Here is a 20,890-nt window from a genome sequence, read left to right on the forward strand (position 1 = left end):
GTCCAAGTCTTAGAAAGCCTAGATACTTTCTAAGCCTTGATTTGTACATGTTCATGATAGATAGCTTGCACAAATAGAGAATAGACATTATTTTTCATATGTTCCTGTTTTGCATCACCTTGTTATCAGAGTTCAACAAAACATTTTTCCTTTTTTGATAAAATGTGTATCACTATGATTCAGAAATATGATAAGCAAATTGGAAAAACTGAAGAGGTTCACTGATTATTCCCTTGGATTTGATAATGTAATTTCTTTGATCATAGAGTTTCATATATTACTTTATAATTTTTGAAAGCCAATTAAGATGTATTGATTAAGGGAGAAAAGCCCCTCCCCATATAAATATTATTTTGATTTTACAGAATATAAATTGGTTATTTTTAATAAGATAAGAGATATTAATTTTGTAGGGTATTAGCTTATGAATAAATTGATAGAATGGGCATAAAATAAATGTTAAATTATATCCCATAAAGATATTAAAATTTTAGATTAAAAGTCTAATGTCTTAGGTTTGGCCTCAGTCAGGCAGCTTAACCTCTTGCACTCAAACTTAAAGAGCCATTTCTGGAAGAAAATGTCCACAATATGTCATCAGATATAACACCAAATGTGACATCAGTCCTTTAAAATAAATGACCATACAGAGAATAGTCAATAACAAAGTGATCTAAAAGCAATAATAGTCCCAGGGCCCTACATCTTCAACTACAGGAGGTGGAGAAGAAGAAATAAGATGTAGGATTAATTAGGCCACTTTTGCTTTTAGAGTTCATTTCTTTTTAGGAGGTGTTACTATGTTAAGGAGTTTAGAATTGTGGGTTTTAATTTCTTTATTTTTATTTTTAGTTAATAACCCTTTCACTCAGAAAATGAGAGTTTTTGCAATTTTATCTCTTTCAGTTGAACATATAATACCATATGTAGTTAAAATTTGAAATTTAATAATTATTTTTCTGCCTTCTGAACTGTCATTTAGCAGTGAGTTGCTGGTTCTGAGGTCTATTCATGGCAATAGAGATGTTTTTATGAATATAAATATTTTTCCCTTTATATTTGAAAGGGGAAGACTTATTTTCTAAAATCACATATAGACAAACTTAATTCTTTATGCTGGGAAAAATATCAGTAACTGAATTGAAATTTATGATGTAGATTCAATATAGAACTTATTAAAATATATTCTGATCAAAAATAGTAATTTTTAAACAATTCTTGGGAATTATAGGATTTTTTATAATGAACCATTTAGAATTTTATTGTTATTGAACTTTACCTTTTAAAATTATAACATCCTGTCCATTTTTTTAATGCTAAGAATCTGCAGTGGTGTTTGATTAAAAATATATTCCTGCTGTTACTTAAGACTTTTAAAGAAATTGTCTTATAGAAGCAGATTTCACTCTAAATAGTTTAAATAGTAACTGAAAAGTTAATATTAATCAGTTATCTATGTTTATTATGTATTTTTAAAGTGAGAGAGAAGCAAAGTGAAGCCTTTTATGTGATTCCATCATATTTAGAAGTATTTTATACTAATATTATAATGAAATCTCTTTAAAACAAATTATAAGTGATTTAAAAATTTTAAATCTGAAATAAGATGTTTATTTAAACACTAACCAAATATATAAGAGATGACCCAGTAGTCTACTATTGAGACAGATCATCTTTAATATAGCATTTTCTGAAAGACACAAGTTCTAATTAATCATGCCTTCTATATTTTTTATTTTAAATAATGAAATATTAGATAATGCTGGAACTCAGCTCATAGATAGTACTATGGAAGCATTTGATATCAGCATAATTTATGGTAATATAGTCTATAAGCAACAAGCTTAATTTTTTATTGTTTTATGAAATAAAATATTTTATGCTTGACTTTTAGATTTAATTTTGATTTAATTTTGAAATTTCATTTTTGCTTTTTGGAACATTAAGAATGTTAATCAAAATAAACATTAATTATGTATGCAAAACCAGTTATATAATAAAAAAGGAGTTGAAATTACAGAATTTGATATGGGTAAATACTGTATTTCAATATTGAGCTTAAATATGTAAAATCATAATTTCTCAGGATGGTATGCCAGTTGTTTATTGTTTTATGGCCTCATCTCTTTAATTTTGTGATAACTAAGGAGACAGGACATTTTTAAAATGCAGAATCTCATAACATTATGAAATATATCATCATTTTCATAGGAAGACATCTAAATAGAAGTTCAGTAGGAGATTAATTATATATTTTAGTAGTAAGAGACATCTTTTTTTATAGATTGATTTGATTTGAAGGAAAGCCTCTGGTGTAAAGGTGGCAGAGTAAATACCTGAAGAGTGATGTTCTCTGTTCAGGCGATCAATACCAGCCCCATGACTCTACTTCTGGCTACCTTCTAGTTAAAAACAAATTTTTTAATTCTGACAATTTAATTGCCCTTCCCAAGTTCACATTAACTTGCTTAGGGAAAAGAGCTTTAGGTAATTTTTCAAAGAAAGACCCTCCAAAGTGGTTATTTATAAAAGTCATGTTGTAGTGGGAGATTTCTTCAACTTTGCAGAAACTGAGTCATATTTTTAAATTAAAACTAATATTTCCCTCTTATGCTTTAATATTCTTGATGAAAATTAGCAGAAACAAGTAAAGGTGGGCATTTGATTTCTGAGGGCATTTCATTCCATTTTGTAGTTTTAAATTTATTAGATATCAGTTGTAATCATTCTTACCGTTCTCCTAATGCACAGAGTTCATTTGTCAGTTATTTATCATTAGAGCATTTTAGATCTGGAAGGAACCTAAGGCTAAAGTCTAGTCCAACTTTATTCTTCACAGATAAAGAAACTGAGGATCAGAGGCTATGCATAATTCGTGCTGATAAAGGACTAAAGCCCAGGTTGACTACTAGTCAGATTTTCATACCATTGTGCTTTGCTGTCTTCTAACATTCATTGTTAAATATCATGGGGAATTTTATATTCAAATTATAGCTGCATAAAAAGTGTTTTAACTCTTAGAAAGGTTGGTTTTAATTCACGAACTAAAACAGTTTAGCAGTAGGTTCCGGTTGAATTCTGGATATTTTTATTTTGTAAAGTAGTGCATACTAATAAAAATATATGAGGAGGATCCAGAATAGTTCTAAAAGAATCTTGTAAGCATGTGAAATGATAAAAATAACCCATCTGGTCCTCTAGGGATGACAAACCATGTGAAGATTCTGAATAATGCCCTTCTCTCATAACTCTCATACTGTTGCTTCTTTTTTAGTAATCAACATATATTATGTTCTTGATATAAGACTTTTGGAGAACCCATGATCAATAGGAGATACACTTGGCTTGTTTTCCTAATTGTGCTTTGTATTTTCACCAGTCTTTCTAGAGTAAATTTTCTTGACTTGGAACTCATAGGAAATGGCATCACCTATAAAGGGAATTAATTAGAGAGGATAAGAGTTGCTTATAAGATATTCTTTATGTATTCTATTCAGAATACAGTTATGGTGTGCTTTACATCATACCAAGTGTATATACCCATATTTATTTTATGAAAATTTGAGATCACTTTGTTATTCTAAAAGTGATTTTTAAAAAACAAAATGGACTATTTCTTAAAGTATAAACTTCTTTCACGGTAATGTGGACTATTGATTCCAGTTTACTGCCTCAGTGGACAGTTAAAAGGGGATTTATATGTCATTGGTAGAACAGGTTTTCTATGTTATTTTTTTTCTGTTGTGATTTTACTTACCTAGCCTGTGTTGGGTAGATAAATCAACTCATGCCCAGAGCTGGCCAAAGAACTTTAAATGCACATTTTAAGGGCCAGCCTCTTTCTGAGCCCTCTTAGCTTTAGTGACCAATGAAAGCATTTTTGATGAATTCCTCCAATTTTATGTTGCACTTTAAGTTCAGTTATTAAGTTGGGATAAATATTAAACCAGAAAAAAAGGTAAGACCATGTTTTTTATATCACTGTTAAAATCTAAAAAATTATCATTTATAGTAACAACTTTATTAGTCAGAAAATATCTGAGTCATGCTTTAAAATTGAATCAAAAATATTTTCTGACTTCATCCAATTAAACATGTAGACTATTATAGATTATACTCAGAGAAGATACCAAAATAGATACCCAAATTTGTTTATAATGTTTGATTATCAGGCAAAGGAAAGTTAAATATATACTTTTCCCAGAGCACATAAACATGATAATTATCTTTTTATTTTATGCTTGGGACAGTTTTGTTCTAATTTTGAAAAAAAAAAAAAAGTTCTTTAGCAGAAAGCTATTAGACCACTGAGAATTGAACACCAGCGCATGTGGTGTGTATTAGAGTACTGTTGGTAATTTTACTGCTGCTAACTTAAAATCCTCAAGGGGGAGTTAATTACAGGAAAACCATTCTAAATATCAGTAAGCTGCATATTTTCCATGACAAGGGGTTTTTCAGTTGAGGTTGAACAATTCCAGAATCTGAGCTTGTAAAAATAAGTAATTAAGTAAATTAAAGAAGGTGTTTGTATGCATACAGTACACCTATAGTACTTAAAAATTCTGAATAAAATTTTATTCCATTCAAAAGTTATTGTTTTTATATAAGGGTCAGCTTGATGAGGATGTATTTTAAATCGTTTAAATTCCAGTTGGAAAGAATAACTTAAATTACATTTAGGTGGTCATTTAAAATGGATGTGAATTTATCTACTGAGACGTTGTATATTGCCATGGGGGTCTCTTTCTTTTTTTGGTAAATGTTTGCAGATTAAGGTAACCTCTTTCTATTTTCCCCTCCCCCCCATAAGCTTTTGGTACTTCAGGACATGTATGGCAATAATCAGAGACAGTAGAGAGCATGGTGTTAAAGTTAGATGTTTCTGATGTGTTTGACATATCTTATCAAATTTAGATTTGAAAATGAATGTTTTTATCCTTTACATGTTTATTATGATTCTCATTTAACCTTTTAAAATACACAATGGGAAACATAATAATTGGCACACTAATTAGTAAATCACATATGCATTCATATATATAGTAGTTATTTTAGTTTTCTTTCTTTTGCTAGTATGGCATGGTAGATTTTGGCACCACATTGCCTAGGTTGACTTCTATTCACTAGCTGTGTTACCTTGAGCAAGTTACATAACCTCTCTGAGCCTGTTTATTCATCTGGCAATGAGGAATTAGTAGAGTGTGAGAATTAAATGAGTTAAAATACGTGAAGTGCTTTGAGCACTCCCTGGCACATGGTAACTGCTGTGAAATGTTAGCTCTTACTATTATTATTAGTCATTTGAAGAAGGAATTGTAAATCTGGAAATAAAGAGAATAATATAAAAATATATACTGCTATTTTCTTAAAAATTAGTGGTTAATTATATTCCTTTGTAGATTAAAAAAAAAATAGTCATTTTGATTAGATAAAGTATTTTTTCAATTGTTTATTGAGACCTTCATATAGATGTAGTACTATGCTTTATACAGGTATTAAACAAATTAAGATTTTATTTATCCATAGAAGATATTCAAAGTATAGAAAGCTTCTTCCCATGGCTTCCTTGTTTAATAGAATGCCCCTGTATTCTTTTAAGTAATGCCATAAGTAGTATACATAAGTGCTGTATATGGTGAATTTGCAACAAATATGACAAAAATAGAGTTTTACCTTTAATATTATCAACGACCATAACTACTAAATCCAAAGAAGCTTTGATTTGCCAGGCCAACCAGGTAACATGCAGGCAGTTTGTTTATTTAGAGTAAATTGTGTAGATAAACATTAATAGTGTTGCTACATACAGACTGACTGCTTTCTCCCTTCTGGGTGCTGGGCCTTATATTGGTGCAGAAACTGCAGTGGAGCAAAAAGCCTAGCCATCGGATTTCCATATCAATAGCTGCCGCCTGGGCAGATCAGGTGCTTTATTTATCTCAAGGATTTTCTTAGCTGGAAACATGGAATGTCAGAAGTGTACGAATACTCTAAACTTCTTTTAGAAAATAAGGTTAGGAAAAGATACACACATGTATGAAAGGGAGCTTTTAAAAATCACACTTCAGGTGTTAGTAAAGCTTTCCTTGAGAAAACAGCTCAAAGCAATGGTAATCAACCTGGAGGGATGTGGGGTTTGGAAGTCAGAATTTTGAATTTCAGTGTTTTGTCTTTTCAGCTGTACCTCTGCTCCCCTATTGGTTGCATTGTTGGCTGAAGGTGCTCCACAGAGCTTCCCTTTCATTCCCTAGATTTGGTGTTCCCTTCCCTCCTTCCTCTGGCAGTAGCTGCCTTGTCACGGTGTTTGAGCGTCCAGTGCTGCTGCTCGCCACAGGCTGCTCCAGTTAAGGCGGAATAAGGCCCTTGGCCCAGATAGCTCCCTTCCTAGTCTTTCTGTTATGTTTGCCCCCGGGGTGCCTTAGCCCTTTAGTTTAAACACTAGGAGGAGGTAACGTTTGAGCCTCGGGTAGTTTCCACACTGCATTGCTCTTAGATATTTGTTTAAGAGCCAAGGGGATTGTTGGTGGTGAAGATGTGGGGGAGGGTAATGTGAAGGAAGGTGGGAGGGTAGAGTAAAGGGGAAGAGAATGCAGCTTCTAAGAGCCCCTGTAGCTTTATTGCTGTTAGATAGGGCTTCAGTATCTGGGCCTAAATCCTCATTGGCTATGATTTGCTCTCAGCCTCGACCCTTCCTACTTCTGGATTCTCTTCCACAGACAGTCCCCAACCCTTTCAAAATATTTGTTGGTATAATATTATTCAAGAGAATGAATCCGTCTTTCTTATTTTTTAGTGTTAAGTGGATATTGTTTCCAAAACCAGGTTCTGATTTCTTACTAATTTCCCCCAAAAGTGATGCATTTGAATCTCTCCTGCCCTAACTATAAGTAAATAAATGGTTCTGTGAGCTGTGCAGAGGTCAGATTTAATGGGATTAGGGTGCTTGTACAGGGTAACATTAGACCAGGCTTGGGGAATCGAGTTTGTCGGAATGAGCATGTACCCCATCCCAATCTCATTCCCCACTGTGGACAGTTCTCTGTGCATAAACGATTGACCATTTTTAGGTCACCTTACTTCAGGCCCCTGCCCCTCCACCAAACTGCTCTTCTCAGAGCTGACGGACGGCTTTGTTTCCTTTTCATTTCAGCTGCGGATGAAGATATCCTTGCTAAAGGGAAACAGTCCATCAAGAGTCAGGCTTTAGGAAATCAAAACTCAGAAAACGAGATCCTCCTGGAAGGCGACGATGATACCCTGTCATCCGTGGATGAGAAAGATTTAGAGAATCTCACTGGTAAATTCACTGGTTGTGCAGATATTTTATCTAGTTCTAGGCCAATAAACATCTAATTACATACTTTTTCAACTGTAACCACTAGGGCTCACAGGCTTAGACCCACAATTACATTAATTAATGATTATTTTCAAAATAGTTTTGCCCTTACCTGCTACAGTTTCCCATTATTTTTGTATTCTATTCAATCTCTTTACCTTCCATTCTTTTTTATGGTTAATTTTTATTGAAAAGGGGGAAAAAGTTTAAAAGCACAGTGAAACAAAATTGCTTACCCATCCCATGGGGTTATCTAATATCTGTTAACTGAGGGCTGTAAGTAAAATATCTTCCAGTTGTTTTGTAAATAAAGCTTGGAGGCAGATGAGCTCTTTGCTTTGAAATACATGTCTTAGTGAACATGCTGCATGTATATTTAACTCTGAAAAAATCAATTTCAAGAATGCTGTGGCTTTTCAGAGGATTCACATATTTTATTTGATGTAGGAATTTTGATTTGCACTGTGTAATTTCTCAGTTTTACTTCCCTTATGGGAAAAATTCTCTTGTTTAGCCTGAAATTTTAGTCATTTATTAGATTTTTTTCTTTAATGCCTATAGCTCTATCCCTCTAAGAGGAAAGTCTGAAAAATCCTATAATAATTTCTATAGGTAAAAAATTACATAATCTTCCATTTTGATATTTTAATTTAAGAGAAAAAAACATTAGAAATCTTTTATTTGATGACGCATTTGCAACCCGTGATACTATGCAACTTAATCATGGAAAGCAAAAAGAGAAGATAAATCTTTTCTTTTGACTGTAAACCTATCTGTAAAGTCAACTGAAATTAATTGGAGCATACTGTTAAGAGATTTGCAGTGGAAGTAGAGGGTAAGTTAGAACTGCTATTCTCTAGTCTTTTCCCCAAAATCCATACCCATTTTCTCCTTTATTTTGTTTCTATTCCTGCTACTAGTAATACATTCATACAGTAATAGAGGTGAAAGGGGAGTTTAATTATATAATCTTGACAGTGAAAATAGGATTAGGAAGTAATCCACACTAATAAAGTGGTGTGGGTTAGAAATGAAGTGGAAATTGTCAGGGGTCTTCTGTAGGACCTAGGTTGCCCTAGCTTCTGCAGCTGTCTGCTTACCCTATAATTGAATGTCTGAGAGTGATTGAAAAAATGTTATTTCTTCTCAAGATTACATGCTAATGTACAGAGGGCAAAGGGAGACAGCAAAAGAACACATAGCTGCTTATTTCATCCATTTATAGGGATGAGCTTTGGGAAATCATGGTTGTTCTACAGCTATCTGCTGCCCATCTGCAAACACAATGTATTTGTACATAGGGAATAGAGGGCAAAGCCTGCTCTGATCTCTGCAGAGCATCCCTTCTATTGTCCTGCTGGCACACATTAAGATTGATGTGAGATTAAGGACCATCACCCTTCTAACAATCGATGGAAATGTCAATTCATCTGAATTTTGAAACACTTATTCACCCATTGATTACCTGAATAGGTGCACCTTTTTTTATAGGCACTATATTAATTTTGACTGTAAGTGCCAATCTTCTTTTTTGCTGTTTTCTTCCCATATTTGATATGTACAATGAGGAATTGACATGATTTCAAATTTTTAACTGTATCTGGCTCTACATAAATATATAATTATTAGTTTTAGTCCTTATTTTAGGTTTAGAGCTAATACACTTTATGTTGTTCTAGCTGTAGTGGATCTGTTGTTTTCGGTAGCAGTCTGATTTGTCTCTTTGATAAGCCCTGTGGAGATTTGATTATTCCAATAAAAATTCATTCACTTGGAAACCCACCCTCCAGCTGTTTACTCCCAGAGTCCCTGAACTACACTAATATTAGATTTGGAAGCACTGAACAATATTTAACAGTGGAAAGGAAGCCTTAGAAAAGAAGTATTTTTACCAGTCTTTCATGGGGTAAAGTTATTATGGAAAAGGTTTTATGTCAGCCTGGCACAAAATCTTTATCAGAGAATACGGTTTAACATTTCCCATCTCACCAATAAGCTAGTGCTCTTTTTGTAGGCATGCCTCAGCCAAACTCTAAAGCTAACCTCTGGCCTTGGAAGCCCATTGAGGCTTCCTTGCTCCTGGTGGTTGTTCCATGTTGTTTGATAGCCTGAGGCTTGTTTTCTAAATGGAATGTGGATGTACTTATTTAGGCAAAACCACCTTCTTATCTAGAGAGAGAGAGAGAAAGAGAGAGACTGGCTAGCACCAAAGCTTTGCAGACTCCCTGTAAAATAATTACATCCCAGTTTACTGTGATCATTAACTGCCTGTTTTGAATCTCCTAGTATGAGAATCCTAACCTTATATTTTCTGAGGAAGATTTGGGGTGGACAGAATATCTAAGTGTAGAAGGAATTGGATAGAATCATTTAAGTGTACAAGGCGACTTGATATTAGAGGTGAGAATTTTTAAAAATTAAGTTTCTGGTTGAATCTATTTGATTTTTGGGGAAAAAAAAGTCACTCCAACTTGTACAGCTTGCCTTTTCCCTTTGACAGGTCCTGTTAGCCTGAGCACACCAGCTCAGCTTGTGGCTCCTTCTGTTGTAGTAAAGGGCACTCTTTCTGTCACCTCCTCCGAACTCTATTTTGAGGTGGATGAAGAGGATCTTAACTTTAAGAAAATCGACCCCAAGGTGAGAGATGAGGAGGGGATTTCATTTTTATAGAATTTTTTTTCTTATGACAGATGATGATGGGCTACCATTGGTTGATTGGCAGTGGTAAAATCTGGCAGATTTTGTTTGAATTTCTTGCTGAATTACCTCTGCTTATATGCAAAAGGCAGCTATGTTTTTTTAGCTTATGATTCTCTTATTAGCTAGTTAGATTACTGAAGTTCATTTAGATTCAAAAACAATTTCCATCTAATTGCATTTATCATTAGCTCATTCAGGGTGGGGTGTAAGGGTGGGAATCCCAGGGGATATTGTCCATAAATATATTTTGCCTCAAAGGGTCCAGAATGAATGAAGCTACAAAATTCTGTGTGATTGAGAGTGGAATTATTTTGTTTAGCCTTTATGTTTTCTAGATATAATACCAATATATCACTCTCCTTGCTTTGTCTCCATGACTTACTACACTGTTGTGCATGCACGCATTGTGTGTGTGTGCTTGTGTGAGATACCTGTTTCCCATTACCTATAGTAGATTTTACAAGACACTGCATCGTTTTCTGTTCTTAAATAAAAATGTAATTTCCCCTTTAAAATGTATTTCTGTTTACTTTTCAGACCCTAGGAACTTTATTTGTACTAAGAGATGTTTGTGGCAGAGCCAAATTAGGATTATTTCGTGTGAATGAATGATAGAATTTTTCTGGGAGTAAACAGTCTCTTTAAAAAGAGCAAAAGAGATCTGCAGTAGAAGAAATTGTTTTTAAAAAATGGAACAATCTCTTTTACAGGCTGATATATATATATGTATGTATTATGAATTTATTGGTAGGAGGGTAGGCAGTTACCTGGTTTTGTAATCATATGTAAATTATTAAATCTTAATGGTAAGAGGTATGTGAAAGTAGATCTTGATAAAACTAATAATTTTATTAAAAACTTTACAAACAAATCATATCTATTGCATGTTTCTAGCACTTTGTTTCAATATTGTTGTCTTTATTAAAATAGGATTTGATAGCGTGACAGGAAGGCTATGATGGAATTATTGTTTTGAACTTGATAATTCATCTAGTCCATTGTAGGGAATACTTTACATTAAACCTGAAATTATTTATATCAGCTAGAAAATTTTTCTGCTTTGTTACATGGCAGAAATGTCTGAAAATGTATTTTAATTTCTTAAGGAAAGAAAAGCAACCAAACTCACTTAAACTTCCATAGTTTGTCAGCTTAAGTGAAGCTGAGATTTAATTCAGAATATTCTATTATGTTTTTGGACACATGTGGCATATCTAAAATCTGAGTTAATTTACAGGTGTCTTTAATGAATTGTTTTCCAAATTAGAACCTCTGCCAATCTTCAAGATTAGGTTCTTTGAAGTTACTTGTTCCTTTAGAGGAAGTTATAATTTTTATTTCACTCTGATCTTATTCTGTCAGCATCATTAAATTAATTTTTTTCCATGTTGTTGTGAAATATGAGATCTTTTAGCCTAATTCAGAAGCTGTCTTGTACCATTACAACATGCCTAACATTCCAGAAATCAAAATTCCTGCTAATTTATATTTATTTTAAAAATTTCAGCTAATTATTAGAAGGAGTTTTGATTTTGTATAGACATTGGTGCTTTAGGTATTTTATAAATGGGGAAATTTTTGTTGCTGCAGTGTTTTTCTTTGTCACTGATATCTGCATTATCGTAAATAAGAAGAAAGGATAGTGAATTTGGGGGACTTTTCTTTCTCTTTATTACCATTGTCAAGACAACTATGTTTTTCTGAGGTAGTTGGAGGGAAATGTGAGTCATGCTCTAAATACTTTTGTGAGTGAAAAAAAAAGGGTCAAGGATATTTTTTTTCTTTTAAACTGAACATTCTACTCTTAATTAATTTCTTCATAAATGTACCTATTGATTGCTTTAAAAATGTTCTTAAAAATCAGAACATTTCCCACAGAGAATACATTTGTTTTAGTAATTTAAAAAAAATTAGTATATTTGTCTAAACCATTTAGTATTTTAGTGAGTTTGTTCTACGTCTACAAGACAAGAGACCAGAAAGTAGGTAAGTAATAATAGTTTGAAAAAAATAGAGGTGATTTTAGAACTGATAATGTAGTAGTTTCTGTTTCTACCACAGAACTATTTGTACCAGGGAATAGAAGTCTTACAATTTAAGCCTGTTTTGTCTAGTGAACTAGGTTTCAGAGCCCTGAGTACCTTCCTTATTTTTTAACCATCTCTGATACCCTGCATCTCATCTCTCTGTTTAGCCTCCACCCCTATCAAACATCTTCCTCTGATTTTTAAAATTGCTTTTCAGTGCATTTTCTCTATACCTCCTGAGAGATTCAAGAATTTTCTCTGTAAATTAAAAACTTGGCTAAAATCAAAGAATACGTTTTAAATATTAAAGGGTAACATCTGACATATACTCTATACCTGTGCCTCATTGTTAGCATATCTAATGGAATATGTAGTTACCTCTAATATAAGGAAGAAAAATGATTTCTTTGGGATGCTTTCAGTTTTACTAATTATTTTATTATCTAATTAGTTATTTGTTTGCATTAGAAAGAAACATTTGTTAAAGTTGATGAGTGCATCAGTTTGTCATCTCAGTGAAGCAGAAAGTGAAGTAATGTTATTTGTAAATTCTTAGAACAGTAGTTTTTCTTTGGTTATAAAAATTGCATCAGAACTATTTTTGTTTAAACGACCTTCAGCAGCTTCAAAAAGAATCCTGGAAATGTGATAAAATGATCATAGTTATAGGATTTATAAAAGCCATTTTAAAAGTGAAGTCATTAAAAAATCTAGATTGGTCATATTGTCACCATTGGGGGGAGGGAAGAGTTTGCTGTAACCATTTTACTCCCTTTTTGGTGTGGTTGACTTAATTAAGTTTTTAATATTCAAAGCTTAAAGAGGACAACTGGTTGAAGGAAAATTATCCACTGACTAAATTAAATATTTAGGAAAGATCCATAAATATTTCCTCTTCATTTCAAACAGATTGAAATTTTAAAAAATTATGGCATAACAAAGCAAATTTTTTCATTTTTAATGTGAAATAGTTTATCTTTTTCAAAAATTAGGATTAAAAATCCAATCTTCCATACCATTTTCTTTTTTGCAAGTGTGAAAAGAGATATCACTTTTAATCTTAAAATTTACAGAACAAATATATATTATCGTGGGTAAAATTAATATTTTCTCTCCTAAGAATTTTATGGGAACTTGTATAGTTAAAACTACAGAATATGCTTGTCTTTGTAAATTTTTCAAATCAGAGTTCAAATGGAAGGTTCTTTTTGCATTTAGTTCCTCAAGTTCACATCTCTACATTGTAAATTATAGCCCTGTGATCTCACCTGCCTTCATTTAAGAACAATGCACAAAACAGTCAATGTAAAGTTAAAGTAATATTTTTATTACTGTTTTCAACAAGACTGCTTAGGGTGAGGATAGAGGTGCAAGAGAGGGAGGGGCACAGTCTGACATTGGCACTGAGATACATTTAACATCAGTAAAACTTTTTTTAAAAGAGAAATTTTACATATAGTTAAATAATTTTTTTTCACTTGGTGACAACATTCAGGCAACCAAAAACAAAAATGAAGCCAGAGAGAGAAAAGAGAGAGGGAGAGGGACAGAGAGAGGGACGGGGGAGGGGGAGAAAGACAAAAAGGGATGGGAAAAAGAAGGAAAAGGGAGAAAAGCCACTTACTATACATTGATTTGAAAATGTACCTTGGGTTTCATTTTGTGGTGGCAAAGCCCGATTGCTTCTTTTGTGTGACCTTTTAAATTCACATTGTTTGGAAGAAAACGATCACTTTTGTGCAAGAATATGATTTTTTTTTGGCATAGTTAGTTGGTTTGTCCTTTCTGTTTGCTCACGAAGCTCTTCTGCCCGGTTCCTGTTTCTTTCAGGTGGTTTAAATAAAAGTTTGTGCCGGACTTTCCGCTCTTTTTCGCTGAGTTGCGTGCTGTGTGTCTGAGGGAGCGCGCGCGTTTCTGTCGCTTTTCAAGCAGTCCCAGCACCTATAGTTTGTCCAGACTTTTGGGATTGGTGAGAATCTCCCTGGCCAACCTCCAGGTCTGCTTGGCAGCGCTCTCCAGGGCCGAATGGGGCTTGCCCTGGAAGAGGTCGAGGTTGGGCAGAAAGTAGTGAGGGCAGCGGCGGCACTGCAGGCAGGAGATGAGCTGCAGCAAGATGCCGTTGAGCCGGTCGCCGAGGCACGCCTCGTCCCAGTCCGTTTCCCGAGGGTGTTTCTCGCACTCGTACAGCAGCAGCGTCTTCATGTGGTAGTTGTTGAGCGGCTGGCCAGGCAGCTCCAGGTGGCGGTCCCGCAGCGTCTTCAGCACCGAGAGACACTTGTTCCGGCAGCCGCCCATCAGCAGGCGGTTCTCCGCCTCTCCGAACTGGAGCACCCAGGCGTCGCTCTCCGCCGAGCTTTGCTTGCCCGTCAGCGAGTAGCACTCCTTGGAGAGCAAGTTGAACCCTTCGGCCTTGACCTCCGCCACCCGATTGGGGCCGGGCCAGGGGATGTGGGGCATAGGCCACTGAGCCGCGCTGCGAGGCCAGATCCCCGTGCACTTGAACGCGGGAGTGATTTGCACCACGTAGCGCTCCCGGATTCGCAACTTGACCTCGCTGGTATCGGCGATCATCTTAACCACATCCCTGTAACTGCACTTGTCCACTGCCTGGGCCACCAGCGTCTGGAAACGCGAGCGGATCTTGCGCGCTGAGAGGTAGCCGGACGCCGTGATGAACTCGACCCACAGAGACATGCTCCGCTTGCGCCCATCGCTCAGTTTGAGCACCGCACAGCCGGGCAGCGAGCCGTCGTCCACGAAGTTGAAGACGCCCATCTGGTTTAGGTAGAGCACCACTTCGAATTCGGTGGGCGAGATGACCTCCAGCCCTTCGTAGCGGGCATCGATCTCGCTCAGGGAGCTGATGAAACGAGGCTCCTGCACTTCGACTTCTTTTAGCACGTCCGAGACCACTTTACAGACTTCTCGGATGGTCTTGGCGATGGCCGCCTTCCGCGCCTGGCAGCGCTCGGTGTAGTATTTATTGAGCTGGTAAACCAGCTTGGCCTGAGCGGCGATCATGTTGGGGCACAGGTCCGGGCTGTACACCGGCGTCTCGCAGTACGTTGAGGGATCCAAGGCTCACGCACTGGTGGTGGCCCTGCGGCTTGCAAAAGAGGCGGTGCGCTCCCCCTAAGCCCCACTTTCACTCTCGTTTTCCACCCGGGGTGACCGGCTGGTACTATTACCGGCCCTCTCTCTCTTTTCCCCTTTTCAAAACCTTTTTTTCTTTTCCAGAAAATAAGAAAAAACGTGGTAATCTTTGAAAAATAAAAGTGCCTTGGAACTTTTTGTTTTCTCTTGGTATGTAAAATAAAGATGATTGTGTGCGAAAGATGAAGGGTATAAAATGAAAGAGAAAAATTCAGGTTACCAAGGTGTTAGGCTCGGAACTCTGCAGCCAGTGGAAGAGATTGCTCAGAAACCTGGAAATTGGATCAAGTGCCAAAGTAAATTTAAAAATAAAAGCGAGACATTCAGTGTTTCATTCTTAAACTTCTCTCTCACACTGGCAGGACTTCTTCACTTAGTATTGGTGAATGCCTTCCTCCTCACCCTCCCCCAAATGAAAGGTGAAGGATGTAATTAATGTCCAGAGAGCAGCGAAGTGCTACTCAGTCCGCGGCGCACTCGGGGGTTTGAGGCGCTCCACGCTGTCAGGGTGTTGTCTAGTCTTTCTCCCGGAGTGGTGGTGTCGCGGTTCCCCTTTTCTACTGGAGGCGTTGTCTAGCCTGGGTTGGTTGGTTCGTAGTGGGTTCTTCTTGTCTTTACCTAGGTACAAACCGCTGGAAGTTGTTTGATATTCATTTCTGCTTTGTAATTTATAATTTTGGTCCCCACAGAATCTACTTTAGTGTGACGAAGTCGTTGCTTGCGTTGCATCTGGGGTGTAGTTATAACTATTCAGGGTTTTTCTTCTCCTCCCCCTTTAGGATGCTTGTATAGATTCCACTTTCTGAGTCTTCTTTCCCTCCTCCTCTCCGACGTTTCTCTCCCTCCCCTTCAATTTCTCTCTCCCTCTCCCTTTCCCTCCCTCTCTTTCTCGCTCTCTTGCCCGCTCTCTCTCTCTTTCTCTGCCTCGCTGTTTCCAGGAGTTATTTAGTTTATGAATGGTCCCAGGGTTATCATGAGGGGGGTGGAGCTTCAGTTCCTACAATCGCTCTCTGAGCTGTCAGTGCTTTAGCCAATCCGAGAGGGAAGACCAGGCATGCTTTGCGGACGGTAGCAGCCACCGCTGCACACGATAAAGAAAGGGGGTAAAGAGAGAAGTAAGAAAATGGGAGGAGATAGTACAAGCCAAATGCGCTCACACATTTTACAGCCTACTCTTCTTTATCCTATCAGTTGCAAGGAAGAGAAAGAGAAAGACTATATAGAAGGGCTCTACTGGAGATGGCTGGAATAATGAGAGGGAGAGGAGCAGTGGTTGAGAAAGGTCCACTTAAAAAAAATATGTCAACATTGTGAAGGAAGATGTGCAAATTCTAACAAAAATTACTTTGGCTTAAAGGCAAATGGGAGAAAGAAGTGGGGTCTGGGAAAGGACCTACATTTTTTAGGTCTTTGCCTCCTGCAAAGTGTTATCCCTTCCCTTCCCCTCCTCGCTCATTGTTGCTAAGAGCCAGAGCGATTGATTGTTGTATATTTGCACCCCAGTGGGGGGTGGAGTGGATATAAGGTGAAGTGATTTCGATATGCAATTGAAAAAGATAGTCTAGGCACCTTGTTTGATAACTCTTTCACAGTTAAAATTCAGATATTTTTAATGTCATTGTTTTGTCGCTGTGAGAACTAACACTAGTTAGTAGAGGGAAAATACTTCAATTAAGCTATGAGAAATAGTGCAAATTTATATAAGGGTAGACTTTGGTAAGGTATCCTTTTACATTAAAACAAGCCATTAAACTTGTTTTAAACTAAATAAAATGGATTGGAACTACTGTGAACCTGAGGTGAAAGTTTTTTAATGTTAATGTTGCCAACTGAATTTTGACTATATTCTCAGGCAATACAGTGTCACTTGTAAAATTATCTTATTTTCATAATTGACTGTAGCTTTTGAAATACTTCATTACTGCAAAATATCTATAATTACCCTATTATTGATTACACAGATGGCTTGTTTCCCTTGGCATTTCAATGAAATTCCTTCATGTGCCTTCAATATATATATTATCCTTACAAACTAATACCCATTGTTACCTTTTGGTACTTAGTGTTTGGTGTTTTTTGTTTTTTTTTTTTAAGTTATAACATGTTTTTTATTTGCTTAATATTGGGTTTATGTTTGAAACTCAGGTATCTGGCATCTTAAGTCTTTTAAAAACACATTAGGTAATGAGATTATTTTTGGTTTGATATGGGGAGCTATCTTCCAGGCCTGGGTTGTACGATAGGAATAAGAATCTATTAAGCCTTTTGGGCCAAGACTTCGTATTGCAGAGTGCGGCTTTGGAAATATATGTGGGAAGCCTTGGCCTGGAGAACTTGACTTGCCGTAATTCTTAAAGCCATACTAGGTCAACCTGAAATCAATTGCACGGGGAGTTAATTTCTTCCCAGTTTACTTGATGTCAGATACTTCTGGGTTTTTCTTACAAGTCTAGAGCTCACCACCGGTGCCTTGTCTCCTGTCCATTGTCATTGGAAATAAATGGTTGGTCTTTTTTTCCCCTTTAATCAAGTCGAATTTGTTTAGGATCGGTATTCAGTTGCGAGACGTTTGAAACAACAGTCGGAAGTAAGCATACTCGAAACTCTGGGAATCAGAGCTTAAGGCAACTTGTCCAGCGCCGCAGGGAAAGGGAGAGTCTGTGGGTTCCCGCAGTCTTGAGGGAAGTAGCCTGCGTCCCGGAACAATTCGCGGCTGAAGCTTGGGGAGCAGCCGCGGTGCCGTCAGAGTTCGCGCTGGTGGGAAGTGCGGACCCTGTTGGTAACCCGGCGGTTCCCCGCACGCTCACAACTGCGCCCCAGGATGTATTACTAAACTAGAGGGACACTTTGCTGCAGGAAGTTGTCTGACCTGCCGGGGAGGATCCGTAGCAGCCTCTCCCGAGGGCAGTTACTGGGCGGAGACTGATGGCGGGGCTAGAGGGTGCGGAGCTTTCCCTAGTTGACCTTCGAGGTAGCTGCTTCTCCGTCGCTTCTGGCTGGAGATCGGCTGAGGCTTCTGGCGTGGGCAGGCCGGACCCACGGTGCTCGTGGGAGTGTCTGCAAATAGCCCCGGACTGACCCGCAGTTGCCCACCCCCAGGGCTCCTGCGCGGCGCCGCAGGCCGGCGTCCGAGGGAAGGCGCCGGGCGCGCTCCCTGCTCGCCGGTTCTTCCAGCCTCCGCTCTCGGGACGCCCCAGTCCTCTGCTACAGTTTCTGTCAAGCACGACCGAATTTCGTAGCACTCTTGTCCCCGCGTTTCTCCACTTTTACATACAGAGACTGAGGGGCGAAAAACGTAACAAATGTTTTTATTTAAAAACAATCCATTACCAATTTACCCTGTCTAAGGTAGATGCTTTAGTAAATAATAAATCAGTTAAACAAAGGCGACTTTAATTTATTGCTGTGGTACTAATTAGAAACATCATTCGAGCAATAAACTTAAACACTTCCAGCAAATAATGCTCCCTCTTGCTAGTTCCCGTCTCCGTCTCCCACCCCCACCACCCCCACCACCCCCACCCTGGCCGCCTTGGCTCTAAGAGCAGCTTCAGCTGCGTGTTTGCGTATCCGATCCTCCTCTGGTTGAATAATTGAAGGGGGAAACGGTATCCGAGGAGGCTGTAATTGAAGAGCCCCTGTCACCTCTGCTTTTATGTATGTTAGTATAGAAGTCCATCAGCAGCTCCTTGATGGTGTATTAAAAACGAAGTGGCAGCCCCTTCTGCAGGAGATACCGTATTCTATTAAAGGAGACCAAGTGAGAGAAAGAAACTCTAGAGGCTAAAAGCCACTTGAAGTCTTCAGACCGATTGATCTGTATTCTCTTGTTATAATCCGTCTCATCATACTTGAGTTAATGAGGCAAAGGAGGGGGAGCGAAATCTGATGGTCCTTGACAAATTCATTAGGGAGGCTGCAGGACATTTTATTTGACTGTTAAACATCTTGTTTGTTTGGTTTAGGCAGTGCCTACATCAGCATGCTTCTGCCCAGTGCTATGGTGTTGGGCTGGCTACAATAGTTCCTGGAAAGGGAAGGAGGGCATTCAGGGTGTGATTTGAATTTTTTGTTTTAAATTGTGGATATACCATAACCTTCAGACTTTTCTAGATTTTACCTTCATCATCATTACATTAGGAACGTTTTATGAGGATATAGATGATAATACTGAGGTGGGCATATTTTTTAGCTGCTCTTAGTTAGCTAAAAATATGTGTATGTTTAAAACTTAAGTCTGAAAATTTCCCAGTTTAAAAAAAATGAATCAAGTGATAGCAATACTGTACCAGTTTTTTGATAAATATAGGATTCAGAGAACTCCAAAAGTTTAGAGTTCAGAGAAGTGGTCAGATTGCAAATAATTTCTGATTTTTATTTATGAAATTAACTTAATTGATTGGATTTCTTCATGTAGTGAAATGTCTATGAGTACAGAAACTTGGCGATGAAAAAATAAAGGCATGAAAATATTTCTAATTAAAGAATAATGGGCATTTAAGCCAAAATGTTAACCTTGTAATAATTTAATCCAAGACAATAATATAGTACTTGTTTTTGTCTAACTTTTTTTGCAAAGAAATAAACAATCCAATTATGGTATTTTCTTGTATGAAGAATTCTGTTGCATCTTCCCTCACCAATTGACTTAAACAGCCTCAGCTTATGTGCTTTGGGAAAGAACCCAGTCTTCCATTTATAGGGAAACTAGTATGAGAGAAAAAAAGAAAAAACTAATGCCCTTTGCCTGTCATTTTATACATTCCTGCTCTGCTGATGAAGGTTGAACTGCTTCAGAGAATGTATGGATTTGGAAGAAATGAATTCAGTAGTTCATATGTTTCTCAGAAGCAAAAGCACTGGCTAGAGTCAGTGCTTCTGTACATCGGATGGTTATAATTCTGTTTACATTTCCAGAGAATACAGAGTCCTTAATCTGTTTTAGTTTTTGCTGATATTTACTTAGAAACATTTTTACTGAGTTAAACTTTGGTGCATATTTTTCTTTATCAAATCACTGAAACTTAAAAAATATTTGTTATTTTATTATCTGCAGAAATAGTGTACTGTATTTCAATATTCTTTACTAAAGATAGTACGCAGATTTTAGATTATATGATTTTGTTTCCCACAAAACATTTAAAAAAATCAGATGATTGAGTGAAAAAAAACTCTGAAGAATTTATACTTTTTGGAAACAAAGGACCACATGTTTACCTGCCTGTATTATTATCCTCTAAACACTAACTTTGAAACAGCTATGTAGTTACTAAATGTTTTGTTCTTATATTTTTAATCACTTGACATATTTATAAGAATGTTTAATTTTTAAGAAAATTCATTTTTGGTCAAAATATAAATGGGGAAATAAAACCATTACGTTCTTTAAATTTAAAAAAACTATTTCAATAAAAAATAGAGAAAAGTAATTAACCTAAATACAATTTTTAGTATTTTAGCTGATGAAGTTTTACTGAAGAAATTATAGTGAAATATCTGTAAGAAGCTTTAACAACAGTAGTCAGGATGGTATGAATCAAATTGTATTGAAAGTCAAAGTAAAACCATATTTCATTCTCTGTCAAATGATCTAAGTTTGCAAAACTCAGAACTGTCACGGAATAAATATATTTCTAAGCTATTGAAACTTATTCTGGAATCAATGTAGAAG

General features: G+C 36.7%; 2 protein-coding genes across 5 annotated transcripts in view; one reads left to right on the plus strand and one right to left on the minus strand.

Annotated features, from left to right (window-relative positions):
- LRBA (LPS responsive beige-like anchor protein) overlaps nt 1–20,890 on the plus strand; it is an 891,557-nt gene that overhangs the window by 491,585 nt on the left and 379,082 nt on the right. For all 4 annotated transcript variants that reach the window (XM_058282502.1, XM_058282620.2, XM_058282452.2 and 1 more), the window contains exons 39-40: nt 7,154–7,300; nt 9,840–9,976. In XM_058282502.1, the coding sequence (XP_058138485.1) occupies nt 7,154–7,300; nt 9,840–9,976 (284 nt within the window). The remainder of the gene's footprint in view (nt 1–7,153; nt 7,301–9,839; nt 9,977–20,890) is intronic.
- MAB21L2 (mab-21 like 2) lies at nt 13,373–16,128 on the minus strand. Its single transcript, XM_004469811.5, has one exon. The coding sequence runs from the start codon at nt 15,085–15,087 to the stop codon at nt 14,008–14,010; it is 1,080 nt and encodes a 359-aa protein (XP_004469868.1). The 5' UTR covers nt 15,088–16,128; the 3' UTR covers nt 13,373–14,007.

The sequence above is a fragment of the Dasypus novemcinctus genome, chromosome 1 (assembly GCF_030445035.2).
Source record: "Dasypus novemcinctus isolate mDasNov1 chromosome 1, mDasNov1.1.hap2, whole genome shotgun sequence".
Taxonomy (NCBI): Eukaryota; Metazoa; Chordata; class Mammalia; order Cingulata; family Dasypodidae; genus Dasypus; species Dasypus novemcinctus.

Coding starts and splice junctions, on each gene's coding strand:
- MAB21L2 (XM_004469811.5), bottom strand. CDS start 15,087: ATGATCGCCGCTCAGGCCAAGCTGGTTTACCAGCTCAATAAATACTAC.